We start from the raw sequence: 21,595 nt of genomic DNA, 5'->3' as shown, positions 1-21,595 counted from the left end.
CTTCTTTGATCTCACTGGTAACCCAATCAATATTTAAGAACATGCTATTCAGCTTCCAAGTGTTTGAGTATTTTGGGTTGTTTTTGTTGTAGTTTATTTCTAATATTATGGCCTCGTGGTCTGAGAAAATGCTTGGTATGATTTCAATCTTCTTGAATTTGGGGAGACTTTGTTTGTGATCCAATATGTGATCTATTTTTGAAAATGCCCCATGTGCACTTGAGAAGAACGTATTTTCCGTGGCTTTGGGGTGAAGTGTTCTGAAGATGTTAATCAAGTCCATCTGATCTAGTGAGTCATTTAGGATTACTGTTTCTTTGCTGATTGTTTGTCTAGAGGATTTATCCAGTGATGTTAGTGGTGTATTAAAGTCCCCTACTATGATTGTATTGTTGTTGATCTCTCCCTTGATATCTTCCAGGAGTTTTCTTATGTATTTGGGTGCTCCTGCATTGGGTGCATACATTTTTATCAGGGTTATATCCTCTTGTTGTATTGATCACTTTAGTATTATGAAGTGGCCTCCCTTATCTCTTGTTATGGCCTTCACTTTGAGATCTATTTTGTCCGATATAAGTATTGCTACCCCAGCTTTTTTTTTTCATTTCCATTTGCCTGAAAGATATTTTTCCATCCCTTCACTTTCAGTCTGTGTGAGTCCCTTCTAATGAGGTGGGTCTCTTGTAGACAGCAAATATATGGGTCATGTTTTTTTTATCCATTCAGCCACTCGATGTCTTTTGATTGGACCATTTAGTCCATTTACGTTTAAAGTTATTATTGAAAGGTACTTGTTTGTAGCCATTTCTATTTTTGTGTGGCTGTTTTCTTTCTGAGCTTTTTATTTCTTCTTTTTATACCAGTCCCTTTAGCATTTCTTGCATTTCTGGCTTGGTTGTGATAAACTCCCTTAGCCTTTTTTGTTTGTGAAGCTTCTTACTTACCCTTCAATTTTGAATGATAGCCTTGCTAGATAGAATATTCTTGGATTCAGTCCTTTGCTTTGCATCACTTTGTAAATTTCTGTCCATTCTTTTCTGGCCTGATGTGTTTCTGTTGAGAAATCATTTGATAATCTAATGGGAGATCCCTTGTATGTAACTTTCCATCTCTCTCTTGCAGCCTGTAAAATTCTCTCTTTGTCCGGAACATTTGCCATGGTAATTATGAATCTCTTGGTGTTGGTTTTTTTGGGTTCACCTTGTTTGGTACTCTCTGGGCTTGTGTGACTTTTTCTTCCCCACCTCAGGGAAGTTTTCTGATATTATTTCTTCAAATATGTTTTCTAAGTCTTGTTCATCTTTCTGTTGTTCTGGCACCCCTATTATTCATATGTTGTTTCGTTTCATGTTGTCCCATAGCTCCCTTAGGCTCTCCTGTCTTTTAATTTTTTTCTCCAATTGCTGTTCAGTTTGGTTGTGTTTTGTTTCCCTGTCTTCTAACTCTCTAATTCAGTCCTCCGCTTCTCCTAGTCTACTGTTGAAACTTTCAATGGTGTTTTTTATTACAGCTATATCGCTCCTCATTTCTTCTTGGGTCTTACTTAAGTTGTTGATTTTTTTCATCTGCTTCTTCTTGCTTCTTGCATAAGTTGTTGATTTTTTCCTCCATTTGGTTTACGCATTCTAGGACCCTAAGTCTGAATTCTTTTTCTGTCATGCTGCATGCCTCGGTTTCACTTAGCTGCTTTTCTTGTGAGTCCCCCTTTTCTTTCCTTTGGGGGTTTATTTGTCTACCCATGTTTGATCATACTGCAATATCTAGATTTTGAGTCGTTCAGTGGCTGCTCCCTGGGTGGCAGTGGCTCATCGGGCTGCGATTGCTCCATTTGCTGAACATCAGCTATGGGTGAGCCACTGGACTCTACATTATGGGAGAACCAGAGGCATTTAATAAGAGACCATTATCCCTGCCTCCAAGTCCTTAGAGTCCAGTAGAGTAAACGACGTTAAATGTTTGAAAAGTTCCATGGTAGTGCAAGAATTAAATGAACAGATGAAGGCTAACAACCCAGCAGATGTCCATGAATCATTGGACCAGTTGAATTTTTAGGTCATTCATTTTTTCCTGGATCTAAATACTCCCTTTAAGTTCTTATGAAGCAAACAATTCTAAACTAAATTCTATTCCGACAATCGAACCACCTGAGCAAGATAATATGGTCCATTTAGTTGGTCTGAATAATCATAGTAATTTCTAGTCAATAAATGCTTTTTGAACAACCTCCCTATGACCTGCATTATACAAGGTGATGTGGATCATGGGATGGGTATGTAGGACATACTTCCCCTCCTGTCAATCATAATTACTCTGGGAGCTAAGATTTATACACATAAAATGAACTAAATTAGAGAGAAAATGCTGAGCGTTTTTGAATGGGTGAATAGGGGAGCGAGTCCTATGACATGGACCTGAACCTTCAAATTTCGTTATTGTTGTGCAACCCCAGGCCCTGTTTCCTTTCCTAAAGGCTCAGGATCCTCTGCAAGTATTCAGGAGAAGGATTAGTCTCTACAGGCACCTTTACTGCCTCTGGAAATAGTATTGATTGTCTGTACATGGCTGTGACACTTTTTCACTTAAGACTTTTGAAGACAGTTAAACTTTGGTTATATTTGCACACACAAAAAACAACAAAACTTATTGAGATGTTTAGAGGTAACAGAGGTTGCAAAACAACAACCCATGGTCTGAACATGGCCTCTAGATATGCTTTATTTGGTCTAGTTTTAAAATTTGTTGAATCAGTTGCTAATATTTTAAAATCAAACATTTCCCATAATACTCCAGATGTCCACTTGTACCTAAAATTTCAAACATTCTGACACATTGGGTATGGGTTTCTTTCTGAACAGTTTGCTGTGGCTGAATGGCAGGTGCTGTATAGTCCTCCAGGGTCACATCCTTCACCTTTACACTTGTAGCTTCCTGCCTGGGCCCTAGAGGTATATGAGTCTGACACTCTCAGTTTATAACCTGTTCCAGTTCTTTTCCTTTATTGTATCAGCCTTTTAGCCAAGATGTTACATGGTACTTTTTGTTTTTTACCAACAAAATCCTCTGTTGGCCGTAACTGGTTTGGCTCAGTGGATAGATCGTCGGCCTGCGGACTGAAAGGTCCCAGGTTCGATTCTGGTCAAGGGCATGTACCTTGATTGAGGGAACATCCCCAGTGGGAGTTGTGCAGGAGGCAGCTGATCGATGTTTCTCTCTCATCGATGTTTCTGACTCTCTATTTCTCTCCCTTCCTCTCTATAAAAAATCAATAAAGTATATATTTTTTAAAAAGTCGAATTAAATAATTTCTCTGTTGCTTGTTTACAAAATAGTGGTGATTTTGGAGTGTCACTACCAGGCAAAGAAATGGAATTCATAAGTTCATTGAACCTAAAATACAGTCTCTTGCTCCAAAATGCACTACGCCACTAGCCATTCCTCTTTTGGTACAATTAAGAAGTTAAAAACTGAAGTATCTGTGTTCTTGTAACTGTCTTTCTCTTAACACTATATTTTTAACAACTGGCAACTTACTTGCTCTTACCGAATATGAAAGAAATATATATTCATTGTAGAAACTTTGAACAATGCAAAATGCATAAATTATTTTAGTCATATTTCATTCTAGTCTTCTATATATATGTACTTTGCAAAGTGGTGTCATAATAATATAATTAAAGTTAAACTTCTTTCATTAAATAGTGTAAAGTGAGTATTTCCCTATTCCATTAACTACTCTTTGAAAATGCAATTCCTAATGGCTGCTAAATATTTTAACACAGGGATATACTAAAATGTATTTAACCATTTCCCTATTGGATTTTAAACTGTTGTATTTTCTTCTTGATTTTAATAAAGAGCACTTTAATCAATATTTTTGTATTTATATCTTTGTTCCCATTTTGATAATTTTCATGGGATGCATTTGTAGAAATAATATATGTATTTTCATGACTTTAAAAATATATAATGATAATAACAATACTTTGAGAATTGTTCTCTCATCAATATTTGTGCATGCATGATCATAAACTGTGATGAATAAAATTTGTCTATCTACTAAGGATTGTAGTAATCAAAACTGTCTTTGTGTTTCCAGGCATTTTCAGATGAATTTGACAAAATAGCTAATGGAAATTTCATCAGTGACAAAATTGCTAAGACTCAGAATACACAAGGTTCAGTAAAGATATCATTTCATTTTTCCTAAATTTATTTCATTCTTTTTTTTGTTATTCTTTTTTGGGGTCCAGAAAAAATATTAAATTAAGAAATCATTTCTAGTAGTTAAATGACTACTTAATGATAAGTGAAAGATGGCAGTGGTGATTTTTATGAAAAAAATCTATTTGTGAGAACGGGGATATTAAATCATATTCCATACACCTGGGCATGTAAGACACTGGCCATGACTGTGCAATCTTGAGCGGAAGAGTAAGCAATCCAAGTTAGATAATCTGTACAGAGGGTTTTAAGTAGTGATAAGGAGAGTATTTCCTAAGGATGATGTGACCTGTGTTTTTGGAAATAGATATATTTAAAGAGACAATACTAACCAAATGCTTCTTCTCTGTCAAATTTACTGTTACATGTTTGGTTTTATCCTATTTGGAGTTTTCTGAGGCTTCTTGAATCTCAACATGTATGTCTTCCATCACATTTGGGAATTTTTCAGTCATTTATTCAGAAAGTTTTCCTGCACTCGTCTCTCATCTCCTCTGGGGGCTCCAATAACATGAATGTTAGACCTTTTGATAGTGTCTTGCCTGTCCCTGAGGATCTAGTCTTTTTTTCCTCATAATCTTTTTTTCTCTATTTTTCAGATTGGATATTTTTTATTGATCTGCATCCAAGTTCACCGATTCATTTCTAATTTCTGTTTCGCTGCAGAGACTCCTATTTTTCCACTCATTCCAAATCATTTCCATTCATTCAAATATATTTACTTTGACTTCAGGGAGCATATTTATAGTAGACACTCTAAAGTCTTTGATAAGTCCAACATCTGGATCATCTTGACATAAGCATCTATATTGAGTATCTTTACCCTTGAGAACTGCTCACATTTTCTTGGTTCTTTGTATGACAAGCAGTTTGTGATAATACACTGGTAATTTTCTTTATTATGTTGTGACACTTGGGTCTTGTTAAAAATCTCCTGGAAAATGGTAATTGTTTCAGCAGGCAGGCAGTCGGTTAAGTTCATCCTAACAGTCCTGTCTCACCTTCTATGGGAGGCGCTCCCATGTCACTTCAGTTCTCAGAGCCTTTGCTGTGCTGCTTGGGACGGCTCCCCCATGTGCAGCTCAGCAGTGGGCTTAGGATTTATTCCAGTTTGTCACAGAACCAGGGCCCACCTTCTCCAGCTATCCCCTCAGCAGAACTCCCCTCACACTATTGGCTTGCAGGAGCCCATTTTTGAGGCCTCTCCCCAGAGAGACAGTATTCTCTTGGCATGTAAGTTGCCTGTTTTGTTGCCGCATAACTTGTGTGATCAGGGTTGTCCTCGGGCAAAGTGGGGAGAGAGAAGAAAGAGAAAACTAAGAGGTATTTCCCACACACAGCCATGGACACTTTACAGACCACAAGGGCCCTGTTCCCTGGATCTTCTGGATAGAAATACAGAACTCTAAGAGCTTTAACTCCCTGTGGGGCCACTATGGAGTTCTGTTTTTTTAAAAAAAACAACTATGGGACTTGTATGCATGCATATAAGCATAAGGATTGATGCAGACAGCAGGAGGTGAGGGTGAGGGCAGGACGGAGGGGGTGAGGGATAATGAGGGTATAAAAACACTTTTGTAATACCTTAATTAATGAAAAATGTATATAATGTAAAAAAATAATCAGGATAAAAAATATTTCATTCCAAAATAATATTAAGTATATGTACACATACATTTTTCCAATGGAATCTGTGCCAATTTCTAAATAAAGCTCAATTGGATCTCAAAAAAACACACAAAAGAAAATAAGGAAGATCCCTGCCATACCCTTTAGCTGACAGGGCCCCCTTTTCTCAATCCTCTGGTCACAAAGACAGGGATACTCTGAGAGTTTTGCTACCTGTGCTCATGCAGTTCCACAAGTAGGGCCACCCTTGTGTCAAAGCTGGAAGAGAAAAGAGGAAAATTTCAAAACTACCCTCTTTACAGGTTGCCTCTTCAGGTTTTGACTCCCCTTCCCAATCTACCTGCTGTTGCTTACTTTTCAGTCCTCACTTAGTAGATATTATATTTGCCTCTTGTTTTAGTTGTAATCAGTTGGAGAGATAGGTTCTCACGGGCTGACTTCACCTTGGCCAGCACCAGAAGCCAACGTTTGATATGTTTTATCTAAGTATGTAAAAGGCTAAGCGACCATCTGACTGGTAGCTATGATGTGCAATGACCACGAGGGGGCAGACGCTCAATGCACGAGCTGCCGAGCTGCCTTGACTTGGCATTGGTGGTTCTCAGGTGATACATCTCAGAACCAGAGATGAGGGAGCCTGATTCCGGGGAATGCCACTCAAGAACTGCCCTCTCAAATTCTGGGACCCCTTGAGGGATGTGGGAGAGCTGGTTTTGGCCCAATCCCCGCAGGGCAGGCTGAAGGACCCCACCTACCGGATGGATCCCGCTCACTCCGCAGATGCCCTTCAAGTCACAGTGCTGCCCCAGGTGTGGCCGGCCTGTAAGGGACATCAGGAGGTTGGCTTCAGGGTATGCCTAGCCCAGCTCGCCAGTCCCACCCCGCCAGCTACCTTCTAATTAATTTCCTTTCAATGTGCACAAATCCGTGCACCGGGGCACTAGTATTTTATAATGCTTTTTCAGAAACAGACCGTCCTTGGGGCTAAGGGTCAGGACCATATTAAAGGTCAGAGATACGGGGTTTGGGATGGAGACAGAGAGAAGTACTGTATGGGAGGGCCACATGTGAGGAGCATGAGACTTAAGTAATTCTTGCTATTGTTAACTTGATTATCAACTCCATTTCTTTTTTCTTTTCAGGTTTGTATGGGACTGTTACCAGCCCTGCTTCAGGAGTGCACGAAATGAAAATTGGCCCCATCATCTTCCAGGTGGCCACTGGAGATATTGCTAAAGAAGAGGCAGATGTGATTGTGAATTCAACAACAAAGACATTTGATCACAAAGCAGGTACTTTACTTGTAGGACTTTTTCTACAGTAATGGTCACAGTAGATCCCTTGAAGGAGGGTTTCTATAATGAAACTATTCTGCAGTTGCTATAGCCAAACTGGTTTCTACAACTTTGGCTTAGTAATAGGAATTAATAATTTTAAAATTATCTTGACATGGTTTCCTATAATTGGTAACAGTTATTTCCTGAATTTTTCTTCTTTTGACCAGAAATGCCCAGGTTGTAAGATTCCTTTAATAATGGGGAAAGCCTTTAGATAATGAGGCAATCATTGTGATCTAAGTGTACTGTATTGATTTTTTATTCGTGTTTGTAAATATGTTGATGTTCTCATGTAGGGGTCTCCAAAGCAATTTTGGAAAAGGCTGGACAAAATGTGGAAATAGAATGTTCTCGCCTAGGTAAGGCACGATGCTGCTTTTCGGCCCTAAAGTATCAGTGGAAGAATGAATGTGGGAGGCTGTGGAGAGGGAGACAGCATATTAATCTTAAAATCATACATTTTACTAAAGAATTCCACTCACATAGAATTAGAAATGAAGAGGAGTGAAAAGTGAGATCATGGTTAAAAATAGGAGGTAACCAAGAAAGCTTCATCAGAGGTAGTATTTCAGGAGTCTCTTATTGGTGCAAAGTGCTTTATTTGACAAAGCAGACATTTTGCTTTGTAAACAATCAGAGAGTAGGTTCAGCATCTGATTTTTTTATCTTTTTGTTTTGTGTTTCTTAGCTCAACAGCACAACAATGGTTATATAATTACTGGTGGTGGATCTCTGAAGTGCAAGAATATTATTCACGTCGCTGGTGGAGCTGATGTCAAGAGATCAGTTACCTGTGTTTTACAAGAGTGTGAAAGCCTGAATCACTCGACCATTTGCCTCCCAGCCATTGGGACAGGTTGGTAGCCTCTCAAGGCTAAATTCTTAGGTGTCCCTTTCCCCTTTGATGTCCTGCTGACTTGAATGTAGTTGATGCTGAGTCTGAGTAAGGGCAGCTTCCTCTCCCCAAGGCAGTCACTGAGGGAATGAGCAAGACATCTGCTCTCTAATATGGAAGGAAAGAGAGAGGAAGGGAAAGGAGCAAAGAGAAAGAATGGCCATCCCCCTTCTCTTTTCACCTGTTCCTTTCTCTTTTTCCATCTCTTCCATATCCCCCATTATTTAGTACTTAACCTTCCCCTCCATCCCCTCTCCATGGAGAACATCAGTGCATCGCCTCCCACCTCCCTGTAACTGACTCCCAGATGAGCATTGCCAAGCCTCTTCTCTCAGCTCTTGAGCAGTGGCTGTGCAGGTTGGCCTTAGGGCATCTCTGCACAGAAACCTTTCAATCACCTTAACCCAGTGGGTTCTAATGGGTCAGAAACTCAACTCACCACCTTTCTCTTCTCAGCCTACTTGCCTTTTCAAGTTTCCTGTTTTCCTCTAACTATATGATTGTGTGTTTGATTCTCCATATAGAAAATGTGGTTTGGGTTTATCATTACTAACATATATAAAGATGTGCTTTGGGTTTATCATTCCTAAGGTTATGCTCTTTGAGCTCTTTTCCCAGGAATCTGAGTTCTATACATTGATTAGGAATTTTTGCTTGGTCTCCCTTAAGAGAGCTGGTCAGGGGAGGCAAATTCCCTCAGGCTTGAAGTGGAATGGAGCTGACTGGTTCCAGAGAGGGACCACTCGGCCTGGATTGATCTTTCCATTGCTCAGGAATCTAAGTATGAATGTCTGCACTCGCCTGGTAGGCCTTCCAAAAGTTAAACCTCAATAAACTTACCCATCCTTGTCACTTTCTGGACCTTCTTCTAATCCCGTGTCCCACATTTTGATTTGTGTAATTCCTCTTAAAGTTTCCAAATGGAATGCTATGTCTACTTTATTACTTTCCTATTTCTAAAAGTATAATCTATTGCCCCTTTATGTTTTCATTCTCCTGTAGTGTCATCCAACCCTAGCACATCAGCCAACATGTTATCTATCATCTATCTATCTACCTATCATCTATCTATCTATCTATCTATCTATCTATCTATCTATCTACCTATCTATCTATCATCTGTCATGTCTTGTGGAATCCATTAATGATTCTCTAGTCTTTGTTTCATTTGTTGTTTCCTCCTTGTTCTGGTCTTGTATTTCTATCTTAACTTTATTTGTGACAAAAAAGCAACAGCCCAGGGTTAGCATAGACCTGCCCAAGGGAGTATCTAAGTAGAATCAAAAAAGAAACAAGGGAATGAGGCTGATTTAGTTTTGTATAAATATGTATGGATGTTTGAGTATTTCTGCATTACTGCAAACCTTTTGTTTCTTCTATCAACCTGATGGCATTGCTGTTCTGCACAAATAAATGCACATTAGCAGGTTCTCCTTGCTTATCTTCTTTGCCTATCTCCATCACCGCCACCACCTGAGCTGGTCCTTAGACTAAAGGATGGGGACGCTTTCTCCCTTAGTGGTGTTTATGAGTTGAGTTTCACTGGGAGGGATGTAGACAGCTTCTGGCCATAAAGGAAGCCCTCTACCTAGTACCTACAGATGTCTGCCCTCAGGGAGAGAATGGGTGGTCAGTGATTCCTGCAAGCACCTCAAGTTCAATGAAAACTCCAAACCCAATTCACTGTCTTCTCCCCAAAAACCTTACCTGCTGTTATATCCCTGATTATATCACTTTCTATCTAGATTCTTTGACTCTACCCTCTTTATCATGCCCATGTTTATTAGTTTATTAATTAGTTTTATTGAATTTTTTTCTGAGTGACTGCCATGTGCCAGGCACAGTGCTGAGGCCTGGAGGATAGAAGGATGACTAAGAAAAGGATCCAGTCCACAAGAACCAACTAGCTCATTGTGAGACAGATATGTAAGCAAACAACCGCAGTACTGTGTGCCCATGATATACACATGATGGTGTGCAGGTGGCAAAAGAAGGTATATTAGGTCAGGTACACAGGCCACGTATACAGGCAGTTAGTCCCTAGGTCCTCCTGACTTTATTTCCTGAATATCTCCTTGCTCTGGTCCCCTTTTCATTTAGCCCTTTTCATTGTCTATCTTTTTATTATAACCTGCTATCTAGACATGGGTTTTCTGCTCCAGTGCCTCCTAAACCCCCCACCACTGGCATGGTAGGCCTTCCAGACTTATTTTTCTTAAAAAAAGATCTATTTCCCTGAACACACCAGATGAGATTGCACATATCACACCCCTGTTACACAGTTCTAGGCTTTCCTTCAGTTTTCCGTACTTCACCTATTGGACACCATTTGTCTTTACATGTTATATGCATGGGGTCCTAAGTGCCTAGGTAAGCATCTAGCTTTTGATGGGACACATTAAATATTTGTTGAAAGTGAGTGACTATATCTAAACACTCCTATTTAAATTCATCCAAATATCATGAGATAACCACAGCTTTGCAAAGAAGAATTTCCCCCTTTCTCTGCTCATCTAATCCTATTTAATAAAAGACAAGAAGGCTAATTAACCTTACCTCTGCTATGCTTCCCATTAACTAATCAGCGAGATATGCAAATTAACTGCTAACAAAGATGGCGGTCAGCAGCCACATAGCTGAAGCAAGCAGGAGGTTTGCTTGCTCCAGTGATGGAGGAAGCCAAGGTTCCTCGCCTGCCGCAGCCTGCTCTAAGTGCTGAAAGCAACAGCTCCAAAAGCAACAAAGTTTCAATTATAGAAGCTAAACAAATCCCAGATACCTGCTTTCAGCCAGCTGCGGCCTCAGAGCCGGAGGGAGCAGGACGGCAACAAAGTTTCAATTATAGAAGGTAAATAAATCCCAGAATAAAAAAGAGAAAAGAAAAAAGAAAAAAAGGAGAGGCTGGGAGCTTCAGTCTCAGGCAGGCTGAAAACGGCCCTCAGCCCCTCACCCAGACTGGCTAGGCAATGGAGTTGGGACCCCCACCCTGAAGGGGGTTTGGCCCACCTGAAAACATCCCTCAGCCCCTCATCCAAGCTGGCCACGCATCCCAGTGGGGACCCCCACCCTGATCTGGGTCACCCTTCAGGCAAACCAGCTGGCCCCCACCCATGCACCATTTAGGCCTCTATCCTAAATAGTAAAAGGGTAATATGCAAACTGACCCTAACAGCAGAAAGACTGGGAATGACTGGTCACTACGATACACACTGACCACCAGGGGGCAGATGCTCAATGCAGGAGCTGCCCTCTGGTGGTCAGTGCACTCCCACATGGGGGAGCTCTGCTCAGCCACAAGCCAGGCTGATGGCTGCCAGTACAGCGGTGGTCGTGGGAGCCTCTCTTGCCTCCTCTGAAATGCTAAGGATGTCCAACTGCAGCTTAGGTCTTCTCCCTGCTGTCAAGTGGACATCCCCCGAGGGCTGCCAGGCTGCCAGAGGGATGTCTGATTGCCAGCTTAGGCCCAATCCCCTGGGGAGCAGGCTTAAGCCAGCATGTGGTCATCCCCCGAGGGGTCCCAGACTGGGAGAGGGCACAGGCTGGGCTGAGGGACCACCCCCCGCCCCCCAGAGTGCACAAATTTTTGTGCACCAGGCCTCTACTTAAAAATGAAAGCAAAAACCCTGAACAAACCTTCTTGGTTAGTTTTATGTGGGGTTTGTCTACACTCCCACAATCATCTACAGAGCCAAGTCACAGAGATCTACTCTTATTTCTGAAGTAATGGTGGGCACCATCGATGGGGATAAACCTAGTGGGCCCTTAGTCTATGACACCAGGTTTGTCAGGGGACTTCTTGACTGTTACCTGCCCTTCCCTCACCCAATGTGACAGCTGCTGTTCAGATGGGACTGCTTCCATGGTTTTTCATGAGAATTTTCAAGAAACTTGCCATTTTCAAGGATCTTACCAAGGCAGTAAGCTGGAGGAAAAAGGGTATGGAGCATGCTTAATAAGGAGACAACCTGCTCAGGTGGCAATCTTGAATCCTGCTAGTCAGTGAAAATCTCACCAAGTGTGGGAAGAAAGACTTCCTGGAGGTTCAACGATAACTTGCATGTAAAAAGTATATATAATAACAAAGAGCTTAGAGTTCTAGGCATCTTACAAAATTATCTTAGCATAAATCAAGTCCCCAAAGAAAAATGACAAATTTTAAAGTCAATTGATGATTAAGCAAAAAAAAATAAAAATTGTTGTCTTTAAAGAGCATGATAATTCAATATGTATTAGTATCTTTTACGTTGGATATTTTGAGAACACTAGTGAGCCTAGAAAGATTAACTGTGCTTGGTAACACAGAGAAACACAATGAGCTGGACTCCACTAAAGAGAGCATATATGAGCATCAGACATCAAAAGTTAGATTTCCTTTTTACATTGTTGGGCTGTTGGTTTCTTGACATCCTGGAACAAGAACTCCTCACTGCATCTAGGGCTTCAAAGGTGTTTGCTGTTAGAAAAGTACATGGAGGTGAAACATTTGGGGTGTGTGGATGCATTCTCTGAGAATTGGAATCCCTAATTTATTCTTCAGTCTTTTGCAATTGGATCTTTATTTTTCTAGTCATTTTTATTTGCCTTTCCAGGAAGTGCTCAAAAAGACCCAGATAAGGTTACTGAAGCCATAATGGATGCCATTGAAGACTTTATCCAGAAAGGACTTGTCCAGTCTGTGAAAAAAGTTAAAGTTGTTATCTTTCAGCCTCAAATAATGGATGTTTTTTGTGCCAACATGAAAAAAAGAGAAGGCTCCCAGGCTCCCTCACAGTCTATAATGTCTAAAATTGCATGTGAGTTGTTGATTTTTATGAAATGCATGTTCGTGATGTTGAGGTCATATGAGAAATAGCTAAAATTGTACATTATTTTTTGTGGTCATTTATTAGCTTCCCCTGGTTTTATTGAAATAGAATTGATATATATCACTGTTTAAGGTATACTGCATAATGGTTTGACTTTACATATGTTACTGCAATATGTTTAGTTAGTATCCATCATCTCATACATGTCTTAAAAGAGAAAGCAAAATGATTTTATTTCCTTGTGATGAGAACTCTTAGAATTAACAGCTTTCATATATATCATACAGGAGTGTTAACTATAGTCATCATGCTGTACATTATATCCTTGGTAATTATTTATCTTGTAACTGGAAGTTTGTACATTTGACCTCTTTTTTCAATTTCCCCTTCCCCCAATCCACCTATGGTAACCACAAATGTCATCTTTTTTTCTATGAGTGTGAGTTGGTTTTTTAGCTTCCACATGTGAGATTTTAAAATATATATATTTTTATTGATTTCAGAGAGGAAGGGAGAGAGAGAGAGAGAGAGAGAGAGAGAGAGAGAGAGAGAGAGAGAGAAACATCCATGATGAGAGAAAATCATGGATCGGCTGCCTCCTACACACCCGCTACTGGGGATCTAGCCCACAACCTGGATATTTGCCCTTGATCAGAATTCAACCCAGGACCCTTCAGTCCTCAGGCCAATGATCCATTCACTGAGCTAAACCGGCTAAGGCTGTGAGATCTTGTGGTATTTGTCTTTTTCTGTCAGCCTTGAATCGGCTAATTTTTAATGAATTATCAGAAAGAAAAATTAAGAAAACAATCCCATTTACAATTGTATCAAAAAGAATAAAACATCTAGGAATAAATTTAACCAAGAAGGTAAAACTGATAAGACACTGATGAAAGAAATTGAAGAAGACAAAATAAATGCAAAGATATTATGTGCTCATGTATTGTAAGAATTAACATTGTGAAACTATCCATTCTTCCTAAAGCAATCTACACATTCAGTGCAATCCCTATCAAAATTCCAATGGAATTTTCTCAGAAACACAACAAACAATTGTAAAGTTTGTATATAAGCACAAAAGACCCCAAATAGCAAAAGCAATTTTGAAAAAGAATAAAAAAGGTAGAGGCATCACAATTCCTGATTTGAAAGTATATTATCGAGCTACAGTAATCAAGACAGTAGGGTATTGGTGTAAAAACAGAAACATAGATCAATGGAAGAGAATAGAGAGCCCAGAAAGAAACCCATGCATATATGGTCAATTAATTGATAACAAAAGAGCCAAGAATATACAATTGGGGAAGGGTAGCCTCTTTAATAAATAGTGTTGGGCACCTACTTCAGTAGCACATATCTATATAAATAAAAGTCTAAGTGACCATTACGACTGGTTGACTGAATGACTGGTTGACCAGTCACTATAACACACACTGACCACGAGGGAGCAGATGCTCAACACAGGAGCTGCCCCCTGATGGTCTGTGCACTTCCTAGGCCAACCACCTGTGGTCCCTCCCTCTGGCCTGCCAACCTCCTATGGTCCCTCCCCCACAGGGGCCGGCCTAGATTGGTCCTGATAGGCCCTGATCAGGATTGGGTGAGAAGGCCTCGATTGGCCTGATCGCTGGCCAGGCCAAGGGAGCTCTCCCTGTGCAAAAATTCATGCACCAGGCTTCTAGTGCTGAAATAAATGGTGCTGGGAAAACTGGACAGCCATGCAAAAGAATGAAACTGGCCACTATCTTACACCATACACAAAAATCCACTCAAAATTGATAAAAGACTTGAATATTAAGACCTGAAACCGTAAAACGTCTAAAGGAAAACATAAGGGGTAAGCTTCTTAACATCAGTCTTGCAGGTGGCCCCAAAAGTAGGGCCACCCTTGTGTCAAAGCTGGGAGAGAAAAGAGTAAAATTTCAAAACTACCCTCTTTACAGGTTGCCTCTTCAGGTTTTGACTCCCCTTCCCAATCTACCTGCTGTTGCTTACTTTTCAGTCCTCACTTAGTAGATATTATATTTGCCTCTTGTTTTAGTTGTAATCAGTTGGAGAGATAGGTTCTCACGGGCTGACTTCACCTTGGCCAGCACCAGAAGCTAACGTTTGATATGTTTTATCTAAGTATGTAAAAGGCTAAGCGACCATCTGACTGGTAGCTATGATGTGCAATGACCACGAGGGGGCAGACGCTCAATGCACGAGCTGCCGAGCTGCCTTGACTTGGCATTGGTGGTTCTCAGGTGATACATCTCAGAACCAGAGATGAGGGAGCCTGATTCCGGGGAATGCCACTCAAGAACTGCCCTCTCAAATTCTGGGACCCCTTGAGGGATGTGGGAGAGCTGGTTTTGGCCCAATCCCCGCAGGGCAGGCTGAAGGACCCCACCTACCGGATGGATCCCGCTCACTCCGCAGATGCCCTTCAAGTCACAGTGCTGCCCCAGGTGTGGCCGGCCTGTAAGGGACATCAGGAGGTTGGCTTCAGGGTATGCCTAGCCCAGCTCGCCAGTCCCACCCCGCCAGCTACCTTCTAATTAATTTCCTTTCAATGTGCACAAATCCGTGCACCGGGGCACTAGTATTTTATAATGCTTTTTCAGAAACAGACCGTCCTTGGGGCTAAGGGTCAGGACCATATTAAAGGTCAGAGATACGGGGTTTGGGATGGAGACAGAGAGAAGTACTGTATGGGAGGGCCACATGTGAGGAGCATGAGACTTAAGTAATTCTTGCTATTGTTAACTTGATTATCAACTCCATTTCTTTTTTCTTTTCAGGTTTGTATGGGACTGTTACCAGCCCTGCTTCAGGAGTGCACGAAATGAAAATTGGCCCCATCATCTTCCAGGTGGCCACTGGAGATATTGCTAAAGAAGAGGCAGATGTGATTGTGAATTCAACAACAAAGACATTTGATCACAAAGCAGGTACTTTACTTGTAGGACTTTTTCTACAGTAATGGTCACAGTAGATCCCTTGAAGGAGGGTTTCTATAATGAAACTATTCTGCAGTTGCTATAGCCAAACTGGTTTCTACAACTTTGGCTTAGTAATAGGAATTAATAATTTTAAAATTATCTTGACATGGTTTCCTATAATTGGTAACAGTTATTTCCTGAATTTTTCTTCTTTTGACCAGAAATGCCCAGGTTGTAAGATTCCTTTAATAATGGGGAAAGCCTTTAGATAATGAGGCAATCATTGTGATCTAAGTGTACTGTATTGATTTTTTATTCGTGTTTGTAAATATGTTGATGTTCTCATGTAGGGGTCTCCAAAGCAATTTTGGAAAAGGCTGGACAAAATGTGGAAATAGAATGTTCTCGCCTAGGTAAGGCACGATGCTGCTTTTCGGCCCTAAAGTATCAGTGGAAGAATGAATGTGGGAGGCTGTGGAGAGGGAGACAGCATATTAATCTTAAAATCATACATTTTACTAAAGAATTCCACTCACATAGAATTAGAAATGAAGAGGAGTGAAAAGTGAGATCATGGTTAAAAATAGGAGGTAACCAAGAAAGCTTCATCAGAGGTAGTATTTCAGGAGTCTCTTATTGGTGCAAAGTGCTTTATTTGACAAAGCAGACATTTTGCTTTGTAAACAATCAGAGAGTAGGTTCAGCATCTGATTTTTTTATCTTTTTGTTTTGTGTTTCTTAGCTCAACAGCACAACAATGGTTATATAATTACTGGTGGTGGATCTCTGAAGTGCAAGAATATTATTCACGTCGCTGGTGGAGCTGATGTCAAGAGATCAGTTACCTGTGTTTTACAAGAGTGTGAAAGCCTGAATCACTCGACCATTTGCCTCCCAGCCATTGGGACAGGTTGGTAGCCTCTCAAGGCTAAATTCTTAGGTGTCCCTTTCCCCTTTGATGTCCTGCTGACTTGAATGTAGTTGATGCTGAGTCTGAGTAAGGGCAGCTTCCTCTCCCCAAGGCAGTCACTGAGGGAATGAGCAAGACATCTGCTCTCTAATATGGAAGGAAAGAGAGAGGAAGGGAAAGGAGCAAAGAGAAAGAATGGCCATCCCCCTTCTCTTTTCACCTGTTCCTTTCTCTTTTTCCATCTCTTCCATATCCCCCATTATTTAGTACTTAACCTTCCCCTCCATCCCCTCTCCATGGAGAACATCAGTGCATCGCCTCCCACCTCCCTGTAACTGACTCCCAGATGAGCATTGCCAAGCCTCTTCTCTCAGCTCTTGAGCAGTGGCTGTGCAGGTTGGCCTTAGGGCATCTCTGCACAGAAACCTTTCAATCACCTTAACCCAGTGGGTTCTAATGGGTCAGAAACTCAACTCACCACCTTTCTCTTCTCAGCCTACTTGCCTTTTCAAGTTTCCTGTTTTCCTCTAACTATATAATGATTGTGTGTTTGATTCTCCATATAGAAAATGTGGTTTGGGTTTATCATTACTAACATATATAAAGATGTGCTTTGGGTTTATCATTCCTAAGGTTATGCTCTTTGAGCTCTTTTCCCAGGAATCTGAGTTCTATACATTGATTAGGAATTTTTGCTTGGTCTCCCTTAAGAGAGCTGGTCAGGGGAGGCAAATTCCCTCAGGCTTGAAGTGGAATGGAGCTGACTGGTTCCAGAGAGGGACCACTCGGCCTGGATTGATCTTTCCATTGCTCAGGAATCTAAGTATGAATGTCTGCACTCGCCTGGTAGGCCTTCCAAAAGTTAAACCTCAATAAACTTACCCATCCTTGTCACTTTCTGGACCTTCTTCTAATCCCGTGTCCCACATTTTGATTTGTGTAATTCCTCTTAAAGTTTCCAAATGGAATGCTATGTCTACTTTATTACTTTCCTATTTCTAAAAGTATAATCTATTGCCCCTTTATGTTTTCATTCTCCTGTAGTGTCATCCAACCCTAGCACATCAGCCAACATGTTATCTATCATCTATCTATCTACCTATCATCTATCTATCTATCTATCTATCTATCTATCTATCTATCTATCTACCTATCTATCTATCATCTGTCATGTCTTGTGGAATCCATTAATGATTCTCTAGTCTTTGTTTCATTTGTTGTTTCCTCCTTGTTCTGGTCTTGTATTTCTATCTTAACTTTATTTGTGACAAAAAAGCAACAGCCCAGGGTTAGCATAGACCTGCCCAAGGGAGTATCTAAGTAGAATCAAAAAAGAAACAAGGGAATGAGGCTGATTTAGTTTTGTATAAATATGTATGGATGTTTGAGTATTTCTGCATTACTGCAAACCTTTTGTTTCTTCTATCAACCTGATGGCATTGCTGTTCTGCACAAATAAATGCACATTAGCAGGTTCTCCTTGCTTATCTTCTTTGCCTATCTCCATCACCGCCACCACCTGAGCTGGTCCTTAGACTAAAGGATGGGGACGCTTTCTCCCTTAGTGGTGTTTATGAGTTGAGTTTCACTGGGAGGGATGTAGACAGCTTCTGGCCATAAAGGAAGCCCTCTACCTAGTACCTACAGATGTCTGCCCTCAGGGAGAGAATGGGTGGTCAGTGATTCCTGCAAGCACCTCAAGTTCAATGAAAACTCCAAACCCAATTCACTGTCTTCTCCCCAAAAACCTTACCTGCTGTTATATCCCTGATTATATCACTTTCTATCTAGATTCTTTGACTCTACCCTCTTTATCATGCCCATGTTTATTAGTTTATTAATTAGTTTGATTAAATGTTTTCTGAGTGACTGCCATGTGTCAGGCACAGTGCTGTGGCCTGGAGGATAGAAGGATGACTAAGAAAAGGATCCAGTCCACAAGAACCAACTAGCTCATTGTGAGACAGACATGTAAGCAAACAACCGCAGTACTGTGTGCCCATGATATACACGAAGGTATGCAGGGGGCAAAAGAAGGTATATTAGGTCAGGTACACAGGCCAGGTATACAGGCAGTTGGTCCCTAGGTCCTCCTGACTTTACTTCCTAAATATCTCCTTATTCTAGTCCCCTTTTTATTCAGTTCTTCTCTTTGCCTAACCTTTTATTATAACCTCCTATCTAGACCTGGGTTCTCTGCTCCAGTGCCTCCTATACCCCCACCACTGGCATGGTAGGCCTTCCAGACTTATTTTTCTCAAAAAAAGATCTATTTCCTGAGCACACCAGGTGAGGTTGCACATATCACACCCCTATTACACAGTTCTAGGCTTTCCTCCGGTTTTTCATACTTCACTTTCTGAACACCATTCATCTTTACATATTATATGTTTTGTGTCCTAAGTGCCTAGATAAGCATCTAGCTTTTGATGGGACACATTAAATATTTGTTGAAAGTGAGTGACTATATCTAAACACTCCTATTTACATTCATCCAAATATCATGAGATAACCGCAGCATTGCAAAGGAGAATTTCCCTCTTTCCCTGCTCATCTAATTAAAAACAACAGCAAAAAACCTGAACAAACCTTCTTGGTTAGTTTTATGTGGGGTTTTTCTACATTCCCAGAATCGTCTATTCAACCAAGTCACAGAGGTCTACTCTTATTTCGTCTGTAATGGTGGGCACCACCGATGGGGATAAACCTAATGGGCCCTTAGTCTATCACACCAGGTTTGTCAGCGGACTTCTACACTGTTACCTGCCCTTCCCCCACCCAATGTGATAGCTGCTGTTCAGATGGGACTGCTTCCATAGTTTTTCATGAGAATTTTCAAGAAACTTGCCAGGATCTTACCAAGGCAGTAAGCTGGAGGAAAAAGGGTATGGAGCATGCTTAATTAGGAGACAGCCTCCTCAGGTGGCAAACTTAAATCCTGCTAGTCAGCTAAAATCTCACCAAGTGTGGGAAGAAAGAGTTCCTGGAGGTTCAGCGATAACTTGCATGTAAAAAGTATATATAATAACAAAGAGCTTAGAGCTCTAGGCGTCTTACAAAATTATCTTAGCGTAAATCAAGTCCCCAAAGAAAAATGACAAATTTTAAAGTCAAGTGATGATTAAGCAAAAAAAAAAAAATTGTTGTTGTCTTTAAAGAGCATGATCATTCAATATGTATTAGTATCTTTTACGTTGGATATTTTGAGAACACTAGTGAGCCTAGAAAGATTAACTGTGCTTGGTAACACAGAGAAACACAATGAGCTGGACTCCACTAAAGAGAGCAGATATGAACATCAGACATCAAAAGTTAGATTTCCTTTTTACATTGTTGGGCTGTTGGTTTCTTGACATCCTGGAACAAGAACTCCCCACTGCATCTAGGGCTTCAAAGGTGTTTGCTGTTAGAAAAGTACATGGAGGTGAAACATTTGGGGTGTGTGGATGCATTCTCTGAGAATTGGAATCCCTAATTTATTCTTCAGTCTTTTGCAATTGGATCTTTATTTTTCTAGTCATTTTTATTTGCCTTTCCAGGAAGTGCTCAAAAAGACCCAGATAAGGTTGCTGAAGCCATAATGGATGCCATTGAAGACTTTATCCAGAAAGGACTTGTCCAGTCTGTAAAAAAAGTTAAGGTTGTTATCTTTCAGCCTCAAATAACGGATGTGTTTTTTGCCAACATGAGGAAAAGAGAAGGCTCTCAGGCTCCCTCACAGTCTATAATGTCTAAAATTGCATGTGAGTTGTTGATTTTTATGAAATGCATGTTCCTAATGTTAAGGTCACATGAGAAATAGCTAAAATTCTACATTATTTTTTGTGGTCGTTTATTAGCTTCCCCTGGTTTTATTGACATATAATTGATACTAGAGTCCCGGTGCACAAAAATTGGGGGCGGGGAGAGGGGGGCGTTGTCCCTTAGCCTGACCTGTGCCCTCTTGCAGTCTGGGACCCCTTTGGGGATGACCACCTGCTGGCTTAGGCCAGCTCCCCGGCAGATTGGCTTAAGCTGGCAATCAGACATCCCTCTGGCAGCCCGGAGCCCTGGGGAATGTCCACTTGCCAGCGGAGAGCAGGCTTAAGCTGCAGTCTGACATCCTTAGTGCTGCTGAGGAAGTGGGAGAGGCTCCAACCACCACCACTGTACTGGCAGCCATCAAGCCTGGCTTATGGCTGAGCAGAGCTCCACCTGTGGGAGCACACTGACCACCAGGGGGAGGCTCCTGCATGGAGCATCTGCCCCCTGGTGGTCAGTGTGTGTCATAGTGACCAGTCATTCCCAGTTGTTCTACTGTTAGGGTCAGTTTGCATATTACCCTTTTATTATATAGGATAGAGGCCTGGTGCATGGGTAGGGGCTGGTTGGTTTGCCCTGAAGGGTGTCCCAGATCAGGGTGGGGCTCCAGCTGGGGTGCCTGGCCAGCCTGGGTGAGGGGTTGATGGCTGTTTGCAAGCTGGTTACACCCCCTTCAGAGTGGGGGTCCCCACTGGTGTGCCTGGCCAGCCTGGGTGAGGGGTTAATGGCTGTTTGCAGGCTGGTCACACCCACTTCAGTGTGGGGGTCCCCATTGGGGTGCCTAGCCAGCCTGGGTGAGGGGCTGATGGCTGTTTTCAGGCTAGCCACACCCCCTATAGCATAGGGGGTCCCCACTGGGGTGCCTGGCCAGTCTGGGTGAGGGGCTGAGGGCTGTTTTCAGGCTGGCCAAGCACTCCCAGCGACAGAAGCTCCCAGCCTCTCCTTCTTTTTCTTCTTTTTTTTTTAATTCTGGGATTTATTTACCTTCTATAATTGAAACTTTTTAGCCTTGCAAGGAGCTCAGAGCTGGCCAGCTTCCTCTATCACCAGGGGCAATCTAGCCTCCTACTCGA

At 41.4% G+C, this 21,595-nt stretch overlaps 1 protein-coding gene across 1 annotated transcript in view; it reads left to right on the top strand.

Annotated features, from left to right (window-relative positions):
• The window catches only part of LOC308515028 (protein mono-ADP-ribosyltransferase PARP14-like), a gene marked incomplete at both ends in the record, with an annotated part of 75,517 nt that overhangs the window by 36,227 nt on the left and 17,695 nt on the right, over window positions 1–21,595 (top strand). Inside the window, 5 exons of the mRNA XM_081085436.1 lie at window positions 4,097–4,175; window positions 15,671–15,820; window positions 16,162–16,224; window positions 16,554–16,725; window positions 20,265–20,464. Of these exons, the coding sequence (XP_080941562.1) occupies window positions 4,097–4,175; window positions 15,671–15,820; window positions 16,162–16,224; window positions 16,554–16,725; window positions 20,265–20,464 (664 nt within the window). The remainder of the gene's footprint in view (window positions 1–4,096; window positions 4,176–15,670; window positions 15,821–16,161; window positions 16,225–16,553; window positions 16,726–20,264; window positions 20,465–21,595) is intronic.

Source organism: Myotis nattereri (genome assembly GCF_964212035.1).
Source record: "Myotis nattereri genome assembly, chromosome: 3".
In the NCBI taxonomy this organism is placed as follows: Eukaryota; Metazoa; Chordata; class Mammalia; order Chiroptera; family Vespertilionidae; genus Myotis; species Myotis nattereri.
Note: the sequence above shows the minus strand (reverse complement) of the source record. Positions and strands in the feature narration are given on the sequence as shown.